General features: G+C 41.3%; 1 protein-coding gene across 6 annotated transcripts in view; it reads right to left on the bottom strand.

Moving 5' to 3' along the window:
- The window catches only part of LOC106747268 (filamin-A), a 63,804-nt gene that overhangs the window by 27,203 nt on the left and 19,649 nt on the right, over positions 1-16,952 (bottom strand). For 4 of the 6 annotated variants that reach the window (XM_014624631.1, XM_014624632.1, XM_014624629.1 and 1 more), the window contains 10 exons: positions 16,299-16,437; positions 14,794-15,078; positions 13,999-14,315; positions 13,166-13,592; positions 9,880-10,095; positions 9,295-9,682; positions 6,631-7,200; positions 4,291-4,635; positions 3,028-3,641; positions 2,243-2,541 (listed from right to left, as the gene is read on the bottom strand). In XM_014624631.1, coding sequence (XP_014480117.1) covers positions 2,243-2,541; positions 3,028-3,641; positions 4,291-4,635; positions 6,631-7,200; positions 9,295-9,682; positions 9,880-10,095; positions 13,166-13,592; positions 13,999-14,315; positions 14,794-15,078; positions 16,299-16,437 — 3,600 coding nt within the window. The remainder of the gene's footprint in view (positions 1-2,242; positions 2,542-3,027; positions 3,642-4,290; positions 4,636-6,630; positions 7,201-9,294; positions 9,683-9,879; positions 10,096-13,165; positions 13,593-13,998; positions 14,316-14,793; positions 15,079-16,298; positions 16,438-16,952) is intronic. The other 2 variants (XM_014624633.1, XM_014624634.1) reach the window with 1 other exon arrangement.

Raw genomic sequence — 16,952 nt, forward strand, 5'->3', positions numbered from 1 at the left:
GATTCGTAGTAATGAAAATATAATAATAAATTACCAATTAAGTAAAATAATAACAAATTAAATAATAATCTAATATTTTAATAAAATTTAAATAAAGCAAGTAGAATTTAAATAAAAATAATATCTAAATAGAATAATAACAAATTAAATCGAATTTTAATACATTGAATCTATATTTCTATATTTTAATAAATAAATAATAATATAGAGAGAAAATATAGAAATATGTAATATCATTCTCAACATATTAGCAGATACATGATTTGTATTTCTTCCAAGATACGGTGGTTGGACAAGAAAAACCTATTTTTTTGTTTAAGAACTGCTGGATATCGTAAAAATATTATCACGCAGAATGAATTTCCCGATTTTGCAAGTGCACTTTATGCCTGTTAGTTTTGCCCTCGCGTACTTCGCCGTCGACGCCAAGTTTCATTAAAGGTATACGGGCGCATCACGTATTCTCGGATTAAATCAATCCGACATTTAATTTCAATGTTGCAATACGGTAATCGGCATAGATATTGCGTACGGCCGACCGGAGATCCGCAACGAGGCGCAAACGTGTTACCACCTCGTACATGACGTCCGCAATGGCAGCGTGCCACGATCCTGAATACTCCCGGATTTGTTACACGATTTACGGCCGACTAGTCATTAACGCTTTTACACTGCGACTGATAATCCTAATGTACGGTTATTGAACGCCGTCGCGAAAACATCGTTGCTCCAAATAGTTTAGTCGTAATGAATTAGTCGGTTTATCACCGTCGTCGGTGATTTGATCGCAGGTAACGAGACACACAGAAACACAAATATTACACATTGGTTACTCTGAGATGATAGTATCTGATAATTTTAAGCGAAAAATGGGGAATGAGAATAATACAAGATATTTAAATATTACGAGCACAGATATTATCGTATGCCTATCATATTTGCATGAAAGAGAAATAAAAATAATAATATAATAGTTTATAACAATTTGTCTGATATTTATATATGTACTTACGACGGAAGTATAGCAGCATAAGAAAAAGATCCAATTCACCTATGAATTAAAAATAAATGTCGAGGCGACGGAATGTCGTATTTAAAATAAGATGGAATTTTTGTCTGGAATCTTGCGCGTGAGGAACGTAAGCGTGAGGAATGCGGTGAAAATATGAATCTGCCCTCATATGTTTGCGATATACAATCGGTCGAGTCATAAAGTTTATAAATCGCGGGAAATATATTCTCATCAAATAATCCCGAAGAGAAGCCAATAATATACAGTCCGACGCAAGCCGTGCCAACCGTCATATATTTATAGTTTAGGTCAGTATGAACAAAAAAGTCCTCTACCATTTTGCGAACAACCATGCAGAATTTTGACTTATAAATTATTGAAAATAACCATGCAGAGAATGCTTCTTTAATAATAATAATTTAAACTTTTAAGTAGTCATTTGCAAAATGATGCAGGATTTTTTTGTTCAGAATGGTCTAATCTACATAAACATATGACAGCTATTGCGCTTAGCGATATGTTTCAAATTCAAAGTTCAAAGTTCAATATACTGATGTCTGTCGCTAAATACAACAGCTGTCACATACTTGTAGATTAGACTATTCTGAACAAAAAAGTCCTTAATCATTATACTACTATAATAATTACTCCAATAATTCCTTACAATAGAGCCTTTTTCGAATTTTGATATTTTTTTTTATACAGGCACGATTTATACGTTGGGAAAAAATAGTTAAAAAAGTAGATAGGTTACATATTTTTCGGACTACTCCCGTTGATTATCACTGTCGAAGTCACGACAAATATTTTCATCGAAACTGCTGCGAAAAAAGAACAAAATTCGAAAAAAGCCTTATTAAACAATTACCATTCAGGTAAATATTGAAGAGGTATTGGAGTAATTATTTTACTTAATCCAAGTAACATAACTATTCCGATGCTCCTTAAATGTCGTAGTTATGTGCATCGCACATAATACTTCCTCTTTTTCTTCCTTAATTCAGAGAGAAAGAGGGATGCGCAGATATCCTGACCATAAATAGAAGGGCGACGGCAGAAAAATGTCGAGAAACATATTCGCGTCACGACGCTACGCTCTGGGCCTGAGACTTAAAAATAACGTGACGACAATTGCGAGGGCGAATATCCCGTTATTTCTCCGTTCATTTTCATTCTGATTCACCTCTTCCGAAATAACCGGACTTAAATCGGGACAGATCACGCGCTCACCTGCCGGAAGTGGAGCGGATGCGACAGGTCACTGCACCGCGGCCGGCATTTTCGGTGTCCACGGTGATGCAGTATTCCTCGCCCTGAGCCAAAGTGTGCTGAATACCCTCTTTGATTTTGCACTGGTCCGCCTTGCCGGTAGAGACGCTCTGCACGTTCACCGGACTGCCTGGCACCTCCTTGCCGCCGTATTTCACGTTGACCTTGTAACGGCCGCAGTCGTCCGGTAGGTAGGTGGCCTTGTATTTGCCGTCGCCGAGGTCCTGCACCTCCACCCTGCGCGGCACCTGGTCGGGTCCCTGAAAGTGATACAGAGAAACATCAGTGACGAGATACTGTCGCTACACCGTCGCGAGATCATTCGCATAATTCATCGGTCGTTCGATCGTCCGAGCTCTCGACAGCCGATACCTTATTCGCAGCTGGTCCCGATATTTGTTTTGATAAACATCACTCCCACCTATCGATCCGAAATTAGCCGCTGATTGTGTAATGATAAATACGAGAACGACCGCGTCGGTGGAGCCGTCGGTTTGGCAAGAGCGAACGCGCATTCTGACACGTGCAGCTGATGTTTTGGAGACCGTTCGAGAGAGATCCGGCGGGATGACAAATCGAACGCTCATCGGGAACTCCGTGAAAGTCGAAACGCGCCTTCCAAGAAAACACCACGGTAAACCGTGCAATCGTCACAACTCTCTCATGCGAGAGAAACCGAATCCGAAGCCCTGATCATCCCTTGGCGAGAGAACAACGAAACACCGTCGGCAAACAGCGAAACTCACCAGAACCTGGACCTCGAGATCGCCGTATCCGGCCTGAGAGGTGTCCACGACGAAGTCCGTGGGGAAGGAAGCGGTGCACACGGGCGACACGCCGGCACCTGAGAGGAGCACTTTGCTGGGCTCCACGGTGGGCAAAACCTTGAGCTTGTACGGGCTGCCGTTGATGTCGTCGCCGCCGTAGGTCACTCCGACCAGCACGTTGCTGCAAGCCGGTGGCGGCTGGTACGTCACCTCGTACGTGCCGTCGCCCCTGCTCTTGATCTGCGGCTTCTGCACCTGCCCCTTGTCCGTTTTCAACCTGACGTCCAGCGACGCCGCGGACCTGCACGCGGACGTGTCGACCGTGAACTTGGCGGGCACGCCCTCGCGAACCATCTCCGGCTCCAGACCGGGCCCGTAAGCAACCACGTTCTTCGCCTCCGAGTCCGACACCACCTGCACTTTGAAGGGCGAGCCCGGTATGTGCTGTTCGGCGAATTTGATGCTGATCTCGTAGTCCCCGGGTTCCGTGGGAACATATTCTACGGTGCACGAGCCGTCGTAGTTATCCTTGCCGTCCACCTTCGCTTCGCCGTTACCCGCGATCGCCAGACCTAAGCCGCCGTTGCCGGCCTCTGAAAGAGTGTCATTTCGTTTCATTTAGATCTCACTTCACTTATTCACGGGAATTACATTCTCCTTTGATTGGAAGATGCGTAATAAAATTTCGGCAATACGAATAATTTATATGTGCGAAAGATATGAAACTGATGTCGATGTTGTCAGCTAAATCATTCGCGTGAATCGCTAATCTAATTTGACTTCACCGTAAAGAGCGCGATGCAATCCAACATAAAAGAAGGAATGATTCACTTAAGGCTCGAGGAGGGATATTAAACGAGACCAGCCGCAATAGTGAAGAGCAGTCTATTAAGTACTTAGTACTTCATAAAGGGAAATTAAGTCATTTAAAATCCTCCTATCTTTAGGAGATAATAATCCCAAAGTTTCAGAGATTGAATTACAATTAGGCGATGTAATCGGCAATGGTTCTTACCCTTAAGAAAGCTAATTTATCTAAAAAATGTATCTTGAACGCGTTCTATAGGAATCGAATAACAATCATGATATGGCGACCAGATCAACGAGCCGTATTTAAGATGTGGCCGGAGCAACGCACAAATATAAAATTTTTGAAGTTTGTACATCACGAACGCGTGTTATTTCCTTTTCGTTTCCTCCACTCGATATCGCCTAAATTCATTGGTTCGTTGGACGCGTTACCTTTAGTCTCCACCGTGAAACGGTTGATCTTGTTCACGATGCCTTTCTCCAGACCCGGGCCATACGCCCTGCATTTGCTCGGATCCGAACCGCGTTTCACGTTCACGGAAAACGGCGAACCCGGGATGGGCACGTTGTCGTAGAGTATATCGATGGTGTGGCAACCCTCTTCGAAGGGTGTGTAACTGACTCGGTAGGTCCCATCGCCTTGAGCGATGATGACCTTCTCGGTCTTCCCTCCGCTAGGATTGTTGATGGTGCACGACACCTTACCGTCGTCGGTCTTCGACTTGGCGATCGCCCTCGTGTCGATCGTGAACTCCGCCTGTTGGTTCACATTCAAACCTGGAAGGCAGGACGGTAAAATTGCGATTAGACGGGAGTACCTCGATGTTTCCTCCGGCAAATGCACACTCGATGCACACTCGGAACAGAAAGTTTGCACACCTACAGAGTTGAATTTTGCATCGTTGAATCGTGTCCCTCCGTTACGTCGAAATTGAAAATCATAACGTGAAATGTTGCAAATCTGCTCGAGTGGGATTTTGTGGAGTATTTTTATGATACAATGTGCGTGTAAAATTTATGACGAACGTATAATTATCCAGATGCAATTTTGCAAATCCATTGTATAAATTACACGGGGAAAAATAATTTGCTGGTACTGCAAATTTCATGCTGTGCCAGCAGCAAATAAATTCTGTCAGTTACTGTGTAGACAGCTAAATGATTAGTTAAGAACGTTAATTGCCATTTGCTGGATATATTCTAGTGAATTTACAAGTTATTTTGCCATAAAAACAAATTCGTAAATGTAGGAAAAAATTGTTCTAAAGACAAATTAACGCGTCCTAAGGACAAATTCATTCGGCAAAATGTTTCTATTCTGACAACAAAATTTCTGCTTCAATTACGAATAATTCGTTAATTTGGTTATGCCTAGATAAATTTTATTGCTGTTGCAACGAATATACAATGATGGTTTCGCTACAACAGCAACATTATTTTTCTCCGTATAATCATATACCTAACATATCAACTACGGTAAATCAATTAATCGACAAATCCACACCGTTTTAAACGAATATTACGTAATTTCGAAAATTATTTGCTAAAATGACAATGCACAGACGCGCAAAGATCACAGACTCATATACATAAAAAATAAAATATAATCGCAGTCTCTCCAAACGGTTAATGATTAGAGTCACGCTGAAAAAGTTAAAACATGGGAAAATATTATTTGTGGTATTGCTCCAATCATTAGGCAAATTAAAGATGAGGGCATGGTCGTAACATGGTAATCCACTCGCAAACTTCAAGATTCCGTGCATATTTTTTCACAAACATATCCTTAAGTATTTCCTCAAGTACATTTGAGCACTTTACAGTGAGAATGTGTGCGTATAAAAATAACAACGATCGAACAATGTCAAGCTGCTGTGATAAAAACGATCGAGGGAAGCGCAATCATGAAACGCATGCACCACTATGCACACACACATACACATCGTAATCTCTTCGACGCGTCTCAGAATAATCTCTCTCCGGAATCTGTCGATCTACTCATCAATGGGCATGCGTGCGAAATCATTCGTCGGCGAAAATTTCACTTGAACTTGAGACTAAACGTTCCTCTATGAATATTAGAAAACGCTTGCAATTTCCCTATAAACGCGTAATATTAACTAATATTAAATAATATTTCTGGAATATTAATGGATGATTATATGTCCACTCCTGATAATATTTAAAAAATAATATTATTTAATGCTATTGTAATATTATATATTTTTTAAATATTCAACTTTATGTATAATATATATTTTTTTATTTATATATATTTTTTATGTTATTATATATATATATTTTTTAATATTCTAAGAACATTTTTATAATATGCCAAGAATATTATGTGAAGTGGACGCATAACATCAATAGAATATTTCTATTTAAAAAATATTACATAACATTCTTAGAAAATTATAGGAATATTATTTTAATATTGAATAATATTCTATATAATATTCTAAGAATATTACACGCTTATAAGGTGGTCTAAAAAAAAAAAAACAGGACGTTTGATGAAATTTAGTTTTCGCGAACACAATTCTCCCAATTGATAATTTCCAGATAATCGACGGTCCGAGAGATAATCCCGATAATATATCTCAAGCAACGCCGAGCGATCGCTCGGACAGGCCTCAGACGAAAGACCCGGAGACGCGTCGCGAGAGACTGTTCGCGCAAGGTCAGAGGATCGGAGCAAGGTCACAGCACTCTGAATCAGCTTCGAATCGCCAAGAAGCGATCTCCGTGAAGCTGATGTCCGTCGTGTACCGTGTGGCTGGATGCCGTTGCCGGTGACTTTGATCTTCGAGAGGTCCGCGTCCGGCACGACGATGGCCTGAAACGGCGAGCCCGGCACGTGCTGCTCGTTGAAGGTGATGTTGATGCCGTAGTCGCCGGTCTCGGTCGGCAGATAGGCGACGGAGCAGGTGCCGTCGCCGTTGTCCCTGCAGTTGATCGCGGCCTCGCAGGGCCCCTCGACGGTCACGCCGAGGCCGCCCTGGCCGGCGCCGCGCGTATCGATCACGAATTCCGCCGGTTTGTTCACCACGCCGCGGGAGAGACCCGGGCCGGAGGCTCGCACCTTGCCCGGGTCGGAACCGTGGACACAGGTGAGGCGATACGGCTGACTCGAGATCGGCTCGCCGCCGAAGCTGATGCCCAACAGATACTCGCCCAGCTCGGTGGGGGTGAAGTTCACCAGGTAGCCCTCGTGGGTCGGCACCACGTGCGCCTTTACGCGGTTGCCGGACGGGGCCGTGATCGCCACCTGGAAGTCTGCCGCCTTGCCCGCTTCCTGCGTTATCACGCGGAACTGCTGCAGGCTGTTCACCGGAGCCGCTGCGAGGACGTTTGCGGGTTCTCGTGGTGAGCCGCGGTGCGTCTCTTTCGCTTCCGCGATCACGGGACGGTTACGGCCCGTGGGACGCGCGGCCGGACGTCGCGTCGACTTGCTGGTCGAGTCGTTGCATGGTGTCTTAACGAGGAGGAGTTTAATAATCATGGAGATCGGGTTAATGCAAGGATAATACAATGAGAAAGCGCTGTGAAATGATTTGTGCTGAGTGAAACCGAAGGCGAGCTCGACCAAATCGGAGTCGTCAAAATCTCGGATGGACGAACTTGGAAATGCTGCCGAAGTCAAAGTACGGATTTCGTGCCATTTTTTCTTTTTCTTTACCTCCGAGCAATTCTCCCAAAGCGACCCATGCCGCAATCTTCCGCGAACGGTGTCGCACCAGCAAGTACGACGGGACGTCCGTCACGCGAGGTCACAATAACGGTTAGATCACAAATACTGGATATGCATTGACGCGTGAGAAGAAGCTGCTTGCTCTACATACATAAGCTCACAATGTGCGTGTAAATCAGGATATTCCCAGTATAACGACCTCCCGCGATTATGAGGCATGTTTCATGTAGATGTGCACTCGATTACGGCAGGTGTATTACTTAGCGTGCAACTCGTTATTATTGTTACGACTATCGTAATCTAAACATCGGTGTGCGCCAAGTAAGATATCTCGCAGCTTATGATAACAAATTAACGTCGTGTCATAATCCAACGAAAATATCAACCAATCAATTGAATAGAAATGAATCTCCGTAATTGCGTTACCGAAATCCGATGTGAGGATCGAAGGAATATTCATTCCAGTAAGGAAATTCGCACTCAGAGGTTTTTATGTCGGAGATAAAAAATAATTATTCACTTCTCATGAGATTTCTATAAGAATAAATTTCGAAAATGTGGCCGTCCGTTATGAATTATTTTATTTCCACCATCCAACGTGCCGACGAAGTCGTTGCACGATCAATCAATTAAACAAAAAAAAAAAAAATTCCTACAACCAAAATCGACGTAAAAATTGAAGGAATATTCATTCTAGCAAAAAAATTCACACTCAGAGATTTTCGTGTCGAAGATAAAAAGTAATTATTCACTTCTCATGAGATCTCTATAAGAAGTAAGTTTCGAAAGGGCCCGTCGTACGTTGTGAATTTTATTTCCAACATCGAACGTGCCGATGGAGCCGCTGCGCTTCTCCGTTGAAGTTCCAGGCAAAGTTACGCGCAGGACGCAACGCGTGGAGCCACCGAAGTGCAATATTTTTAGACGAAACGCGAAACTGTGTGTGTCAACCGTGAGGAATTCGCGAGCGCCGCTATAATTAAACCATCGGCTCGCGCTCCAGCGGACCGTCTGTCCGCGGGAAGACCTTGGCAGCGCGTATTTCGAAAATCTAGGCTAGATACGCGCCGTCGTGGATGCGGCGCTCGATGCTGCGAGGTTACCCCCGAAAAGAATATCGGCCGTACGCCGCGGGGAGACGAGAATGATGTTCCCAATGATCACCGGAAACGAGAATCGTTTCCGTGCACGCGCTCGTTCAACTTCGACGCGATTTATTTTCGGGCTAATACGCCGCCAATGCACTCAAGCGCGAATTCTGCTTTAGCCGTGAAAATAACCGCGCTCATTAATTCTACTCTGATTACGTCCGTAATATCGTTCGAAAAATTTGCCTCGTGTGTGCGAGAGAGAGAAGGAGGGAGAGGGTTATTTCATTTAATAATCTGGGCCCTCTCTTGTAACGACGGATAGTTCCCAATTGCGAGAAAATATTTGCAAGGAAACTTCCCAAAATTAAAATTAAAAAAGTAAGACAACTTCTTAAGTATTGATTAATTATGCAATAATAATTCATCATTGTCAGAGTCGTCCAGTTTACTGTATGACTTTGGACAACACACAATTTCATGCTGAAAGAAACAACTTTATGAAGCATGACAGTCCGCATAATAAAAGGTCATGATTCAATTATATATTTAGAAAATAAATCGCTTAATTATCGAGAAGATGGAACGCGTTATAATCAGATTTCGCGAGGAGCATTGCGCATCTAAGGAAGTGGGAGTAGAGATCGTACTCACTTGGTTCCAAACCGTCCACTTTGACCTTGGATACATCCACGTGAGGCTGAACGTTGACCTTAATGGGACACTGGGGTACCTTGAGACCGCCGTAGTTGAGATTCACCGTGTAGTTGCCCGGTTGAGGCGGCATGTAATCCACGGTGTACGTGCCGTCCTCGTTATCCGTCAGCGAAATCGGAAGTTCGCGGCCTTCCGGACTGAGTAGATTAACATCCAGTTTGCCGGGTCCAGCCTCGCGACAGTCGACGTTAAAATGCGTCGGGGTGTTCGACTTCACGCCCTTCTCGAGGCCAGGACCGAACGCGGAAACCATAGAGGGGTTCAAGGGCGAGGCTATCTTGACCCTGTACGGGGAGTTCTTCGTGGCCACTCCGCCGTAGTTCACCTGAAGAGAAAAACGTTTGTGCGAAAATCGTTAAATCAACTTGACAAATTTTTTCAATTGAACAAATTTCAATTGAACAATTCGTATCTTTGTAATATTTTTATTCCGACTTAGAAATATCTTTCGTTTCACGAGCGTATAAGCAAACAACATGATTTAACGCCCGGGGGCTTCAGAAATCTAGATTCCGGTCGTACCATCACGACATGCTGCGAACTGGATGTAGGTGTATAGTGTGCTTGAACAGTTCCATCCCGCTTGTCGTCTAATCGGAGCGGAACCTCTCTGCCATAGGCATCCTGAATGGCAACTTCCAAAGCCGCCTGACCAGCTTTTTTCGCGTCTACTGTGAAGTGCGTCGGCTTGTCTTTAGCAACGCCTTCTGGCTGAATTCCTGGCCCATGAACTTCAACCTGCAAAAAGCACACATCCAATTTCAACATTTCCTTCTTATCGTTCAAAAATTAAATTAATTAAATTAGCAAGAACGACATATTATTTTATATATTATTTTATTTGAGCGATTAGGCTTTAGCTTAGATTTTAGCTTAGAATCGATAATCTCATTTTCTATAACATCCGTCTACATATCTTTCTCCCGCAGAATTTACGTAAAAAAATTACGAAATTACGTGAAAAAAAAGTGCGGAAAACCTGAGACATTCTCTATATAACAATTATACGAACATAAAGAAGCTCGGCTGTAAATCTTAACGCGACGTTACATGTACACGAGATATATAAAACCGATCGTAAGATATTTTCTTTAATTTCATTCATCCTCAATTAATATCTATAGGGCGAATCGTAATCTACGGTGCATCGAATGGATCTCAGAATAGTAACTACACGAGAATTTCATTTTTTAATTTAACGAAGATGCGTTCAGAACGATCATACCAATTGCCACAATTGTGCGATTAACCTATCACCGGATGCCGAAGGGAAATAGTGGTTGAATAAAATATTTTTGTACATTACATTCGATTTATTTTTTATTACGCTTATTTCCACATATTTTTATTATACAAATATATACTTTATTACTATTACTTAATACTAACACTCCGTTTAAATTACGCTTAAAGGAGAATCTTCCCTAATTAATTTTAGAAATGTAACATTTTTTAAAGAACATTCGTCGAAATCGGTATATGTAATTTTCGCAAACAAATTATAAGCAAATATATCGTAGTAAACGTGTCTTCTTATCTTACTATGGAATTCATTTTGAATTATCGCAGTAAGTTCCGGAAGATCGGTGATTACATCACCGCATGGCTCTGTCGCGCGATTTTTTTTTTCAGTTTTCAGAAAAATCTTCCAGGTATCGGGCCGTGCTGACAAATACGCCTTATCGATTTTAAATACGGTTTGGAATTTTTTCATTATAGTGAATACTTCGTCTTGAACGTATACTATTATGTCTTGATCGCGAACTATTTCTGCTAGTTTATTTGTTAGACCATGTTCTTTTCTATCAACTTTTGCGAATTTCATTTTTTTTTAATAATTCATCAAAAAAGATTTCAGAATTAGAACTATTCGCATTTAAGATATTATACTGTGGCGGGACACAGCATATAACAATATTTGCCCAATGACAGTCAAGATTATTTCGCATATGAGTCTTAAATATATATTTTGTTGCCAATGGAAATCTCGATTGTTCCGGAAAACCGTAAACTTCGATATCTTTTTAATTTACTGAAAAGTAACATACGGTGCATGTTTTCATCGAGAGATAAGATATTTTTCCTTCGAGTTGTTCACGTTTTCTATCGAGAATATTTAATAATCTTGACGGAATCAAAAAAGAATGTTTTAATCTATTGTCTTTTTTACAATTCATGTTCACGAATTCTGGAACCGAATCAATCGTTTTACTAGCGTACAAATCATTCTCTTGCTGCTCCGGAATATTATTCACGACATCGTTTATAGCTTTATCTTTTTCCGACAGTTCGTTCGGAAGAAAATGTTCTATAAAAGAATAATTTCAACTGTAAAAGAATAATTCCAACTGTAAAAGAATAATTTTAAAATGTGAAAAGAAAAAAATTAAAATGTGAAAAAAGGTACATCAAGTTCGTTAATACTTGTTATTATGTCTTGTTGTTGATGATTTTCCGTGTCAGCAAGCTCATCTTTTACAAGTGAACCAAAAGTGCTTTGTTCTGGTAATGTAGTTACAGCTTCAGCTTCCGACAATGTAGCGGTGGTGGATCCAAGATTCGAGTCGTTTTTTATCGATGCTATATGTACTACGGGTTTTGACACTGGCGTTGGCAGTGCCGATTCTACACTGATAATTTTTTTATTAGAAGGTATAAGGACCGATGATGTAGTCGGTGGACTGTATGTTCTTTTTCTTCTTTTTTTTATTTCTTTCTCGCTATTGCTGCCACTGCCGCTGTCATCTTTACAATCTTTTTCACCACTGCGACTAGCGCAATAGTCGCAAACACCGCAATGACCACTGCCGCTACCATCACTGTCGCTACCATTGTTACCATCATCTTTGATTTCAACTTTAAGATTTACTTCTCCTATTGATTTTTCCAATTGATTTTTAAGCGTTAGTCTCGCACGTTTTATCACAGCACTTTGAAATTTTTTTAATGCAATTTTTACGCCTTGTTTGATTGTATCGTCGAGCTCCAACATTATATCGGACTCCTCTTGTAATAATTTTAGATTTTTTTTGTTTATGACGATTCGAATTATTACACGATGACATGATGATGATGCTCGATGAAACGATAGAACGAGAGTAGTGACCGTGGTGACCGTGCTAAACTTATTGATGGAAGAACAATGATCCGATTATTCTGCCGAAATTGATTTTATAGTCCGTCCTATCTTAAACTGTTTATCAGGTTTATCGTTCGATTGAGCGTAAGTAACAAATATCGAACCTAATTAACTCTTCTTGTTATCCAATCATCGTCGTCGTCGTTCGAAGGTGAATCGATTTCACGTGATTTTTGAAAGAGATAGTTACAACGAGCGCACGTGTGTTAGGTAATTATCGGTCGTACACGGCGAGCGCGACGTTTCGATTCGTTGTAACCAAAATAGTTAGATTTTTCCGGTATTTATACAACGACCTACAGGCGAAGTAATTTTTTCCGAAAGAGGGAAAAATCTCAAATTGACCAATCGTGAAAAAATGTATAGCTTTCCGTCACTAATGAATAATAGATTGATTAAAATGTGGTCGAACGACATCCTCGGCCGAGCCGTGAATTAATCTACCGGTTCCGCCGCCAGAATAAGAAGGTCGGTCCGAAAATCGTGGCGACACGTGCGATAAGACAATTTATTCATGATGCCGGTGTGGCTTTCGATTCCGGAAAGACACTCGCCGTGGCAACCAATCGATGAAAAAACGCGATAGAACACCTTGCTGTCTCTCTCTGTGGATAGCGTTGTAAGACAGAAAGGAAAATGTCGCGCGGGTGAACAATGGTAAAACTTTACCTTATCCGGATCGAAGTCGGCTTTCGGTGAGATGTTAGCGATGTAAGGCGACTTGGGGATGTCTTCGTTGTCACAGAGGATGTGAATGGCGTACTGACCCGGCGCGGTGGGCAGATAGGAGACATTGGCAGTCCCGTCACCGTTGTCGTGGCAGTCTATCTTCGCCTTAGACGGGCCCTCGATAGAGAAGCCGAGGGCACCGGTCTCACCGTTCGTGTCCACCGTGAATTTCGCCGGATGGCCGACCATACCGCCGTGCAGGCCCGGCCCGAAGGCTCTGATAGTGGACTCCTTGTAAGGACCGACGTTGACCTCGAACGGTGACTTGGGGATCTCCTTGCCGCCGTAAGTAATCATCACCACGTGGCGGCCTTCCTTGGCCGGCGTGTAGTGACATTTGTAAGTCGTAGTGTCGACCTTGGACATCCTGCAACAATCAAACGCGCGCCCAATGATATTGCATTGCTCCCACCGACGATTGAATTTAAAACGAGACATCCATCAGCTCCTATTTCTTCATCTACCGATTTTTACAGACACTCACACGCAATTTTTTTTCACACAATTTTCCTGTATCTAACATCAAGTGCTATTCTAATCTTCGAGAATTCCGATTAAAATGTTGCTAAAGCAAAGTTTTGCAGAAGTCATTCCGAATTGAATGAAGAATAATTATCTAGTTTGAATAAATTACTATTAATTATGAAAAAAATTGTAAATAAAAATTGCGGATATATAAATTTCATGAGCCGAGAAACATAAAGAACTATGAGAAAGAAATAATGACTCGGCGAGAATTATCGGAAATCTAGGAGAATAAGGTGAGAACTTACTGCACAGGCCGATTGACACCTCCCGGTCCGATCACGCGAATATCTGGCACGCCCTCACCGGCGTCCTTGGTGAGGACGACAAAATCGGCGACGTCTTGGACACGAACGCCGGTGGGCAGCAAACCGCGTCCGTACGCCCTGCATTTCTTCGCGTCGGAAACCGGCGCGATGTTGACGCCGATCGGGTTCCCGGGTATGAGCTTACCGGCGAAGAAGATGTTGACGGAGTGCAGTCCCGTCACTGGCGACACATACTCGCATCTCCAGACGTCTGGTGACGTCTGGCGTAGCTTCACCGGTACCGTGGCTTTGCCGCCCTGCGTATATCGAAGGTTAAATGAAAACACGGACAAAAATTAATTCATCAATAATTCAAAACTCATATTCTCATATATAAGCAATCGTATATAATCTTGTACGAAAATAAAACTTGCTCTTATATAAACGGAGAAATTCTTCATAATTCCACTAAAAATATTATATTCTCGTTATACAAGAATAATCTTCATAAATTGAGAGGAAAAAAATACGATATTTTCAAACTGATACAACCCTTCGTTTGCAGATATCGTTCTTCCTATCCAATATTTTTTCCTCTCAATTTATGAAAATCATTCTTGAATAACATGAATATATTTTCAGTGAAATTCTACGTAGAATTTTTTCATATAGGAGGAAGTTTTGTCTTCACAAAAGATCATATACTCTTGTTTACATGCGAGAATATGAATCTTGAATTGATATTGATTTTCTTTCATATAGTCTCTTCAAAAGCACATAGAGTTTGACTTCTACCTGCGGGTCTAAGATGATGACCTCCGGCACACCGCGGCCGGCGTCCTTCGTGAAGATGTCGAAAAAGGTGGGTCTGTTGATCACGACGCCTTCCGGCTGCAGGCCAGGTCCGCTTGCAGTGACCTTACTCGAGTCACCGGCGTGGCCCTCGACGTTGACGGTGTACGGACTCTTCGGGATCTCTCTGCCGGCGAAGAGCACCTTTATCTTGTGTGGGCCCTCTGTCCTCGGCGTGTACGACACCGAGTAGGTCAGATTCCTGTCCTTGTTGAATCTGACATCGACCTTGAAAGTACAGTCGTATCTTCAGGATACGTACGCGCGCGTACGACGACAAGATAAGCTATCAGACACGAGAAATAGCCGACGTCGACGTTCATTCAACTTGCGGCACGTCTCTTAAAGTGCCTGTCTATCGAGATGATACGCAATCGTCGCGCGCGCACTACACAAATAACTGTTACGTCATACGTGTTCACGTTCTTTGTGGCGTAATTACTCGGACCGGGCGATAAGTATCTCTCGACTTCCGTCATGACAATAGGCGCCATTAGCACGTACACATATTCACTGGATATTAAAACGGCACACAGGTTGCCCCGACTGGCTTGCGGAGAACTTTGTAAACACGTTCCAATTATGACAAATTTTTAAAGAATCACTCAACATTCAACAGTAAGTCAATTGAATGACATTGATCATGAGCAAAATGAAATATATTATTGAAGTAAATCTCTTAATTCAAATCGACTAAAGAAGGTTTCTTATTTTTAACAAGTCTATTGTCTTCATTATATTTAATTATTAATTATAACTTTCACGAGATTCTCCGAATTTTCTTCAAATTCGGGATTTACGAAACCCATTAAGTCCCATTCTATATGCGCGTAATATTATTTAATATTAAGTAATATTTCTGGAATATTAATAGATGGTTATATGTCCATTCCTAATAATATTAAAAAAATGATATTATTTAATGTTATTGTAATATTATATATATTTTAAATATTCTCTCTCTATATATATATATAATACATAAATATATTTTAATTAAATATATTTTTTTCTATATTATTATTATTTTTTTAATACTCTAAGGACATTTTTATAATATGCCAAAAATATTATGTGAAGTGGACATATAATATCAATAGAACATTCCTATGATATTAAAAAATATTACATAACATTCTTAGAATATTATAAGAATTATTTTAAAAATTTAATAATATTTATATAATATTCTAGGAATATCAGACGCTTATAAGGTAATTAATTTCGCTATTTTTAGCTTTCCAATCATTTCAATTGCTATGAATTTCGTAAAATTCCGTCTGAGTTTAATCACTCGCAAAATTCTCGTCTCAAGATCAACGAAAAATCTAAAACTCGAGCTTAGATCTTTGTACAATTGTTCTCTGATTTTCGTGCATAAATATATAATGCGCAGAAGACACATACATAATTAAACGAAATATCATAGCATACTTATTGCTCCTTACCGGTAGCTTGTTCCCTTTAGGGTCATCGACGGTGACGTCGACGTTGCCTTTGCCAGCCGAGAAGGTCTCCACGGTGAAGTTAGCCGGCGCGCCGACAATCGGGCCGCTCGGTTCTATACCGGGACCGTAAGCGCGCACTCTGAGCAGGAAAACGGTGTGAGAAAAAGGCGACTCGGCGAGCCCAGGCCGGCGGCCGCACAGTGTTGTTACATCAATACGTTAAATAAATCCAAGTTTGCCAGACGGTTACAAGCGTTGCTTTGTGCCTACGGTAATTGCGCGATCCGCCGATTTCTCTCTAAATAAATTTGCAAGCGCGACTCTCTGCAAACTCGCGGCCACTCGCTATTCAGTTAGTTCCAATTGTTCCGCTTCTCGCGAAACTTTCGCGGTTGTACACGTATATATATGTACAGAGAAAGTAATTAATGGTATTACGTAGAAAAAGAAGAGAAAAAAGGATCTATCTATGTGTCCGTCCGCAAAAAAGGGACACGAAAAATCCCTATAAGCGCGTAATATTATATATTATATATTATTTAATATTACACATTATTTAATATTAAATAATATTCTAGTCATATTCTTAGAATATTAGACATAATATTCTAATAATATTCTAGTAATATTATTTAATATTAAATAATATTTCTG

The sequence above is a fragment of the Dinoponera quadriceps genome, unplaced genomic scaffold, assembly GCF_001313825.1.
Source record: "Dinoponera quadriceps isolate SergipeBrazil2010 unplaced genomic scaffold, ASM131382v1 scaffold2346, whole genome shotgun sequence".
Classification (NCBI taxonomy): Eukaryota; Metazoa; Arthropoda; class Insecta; order Hymenoptera; family Formicidae; genus Dinoponera; species Dinoponera quadriceps.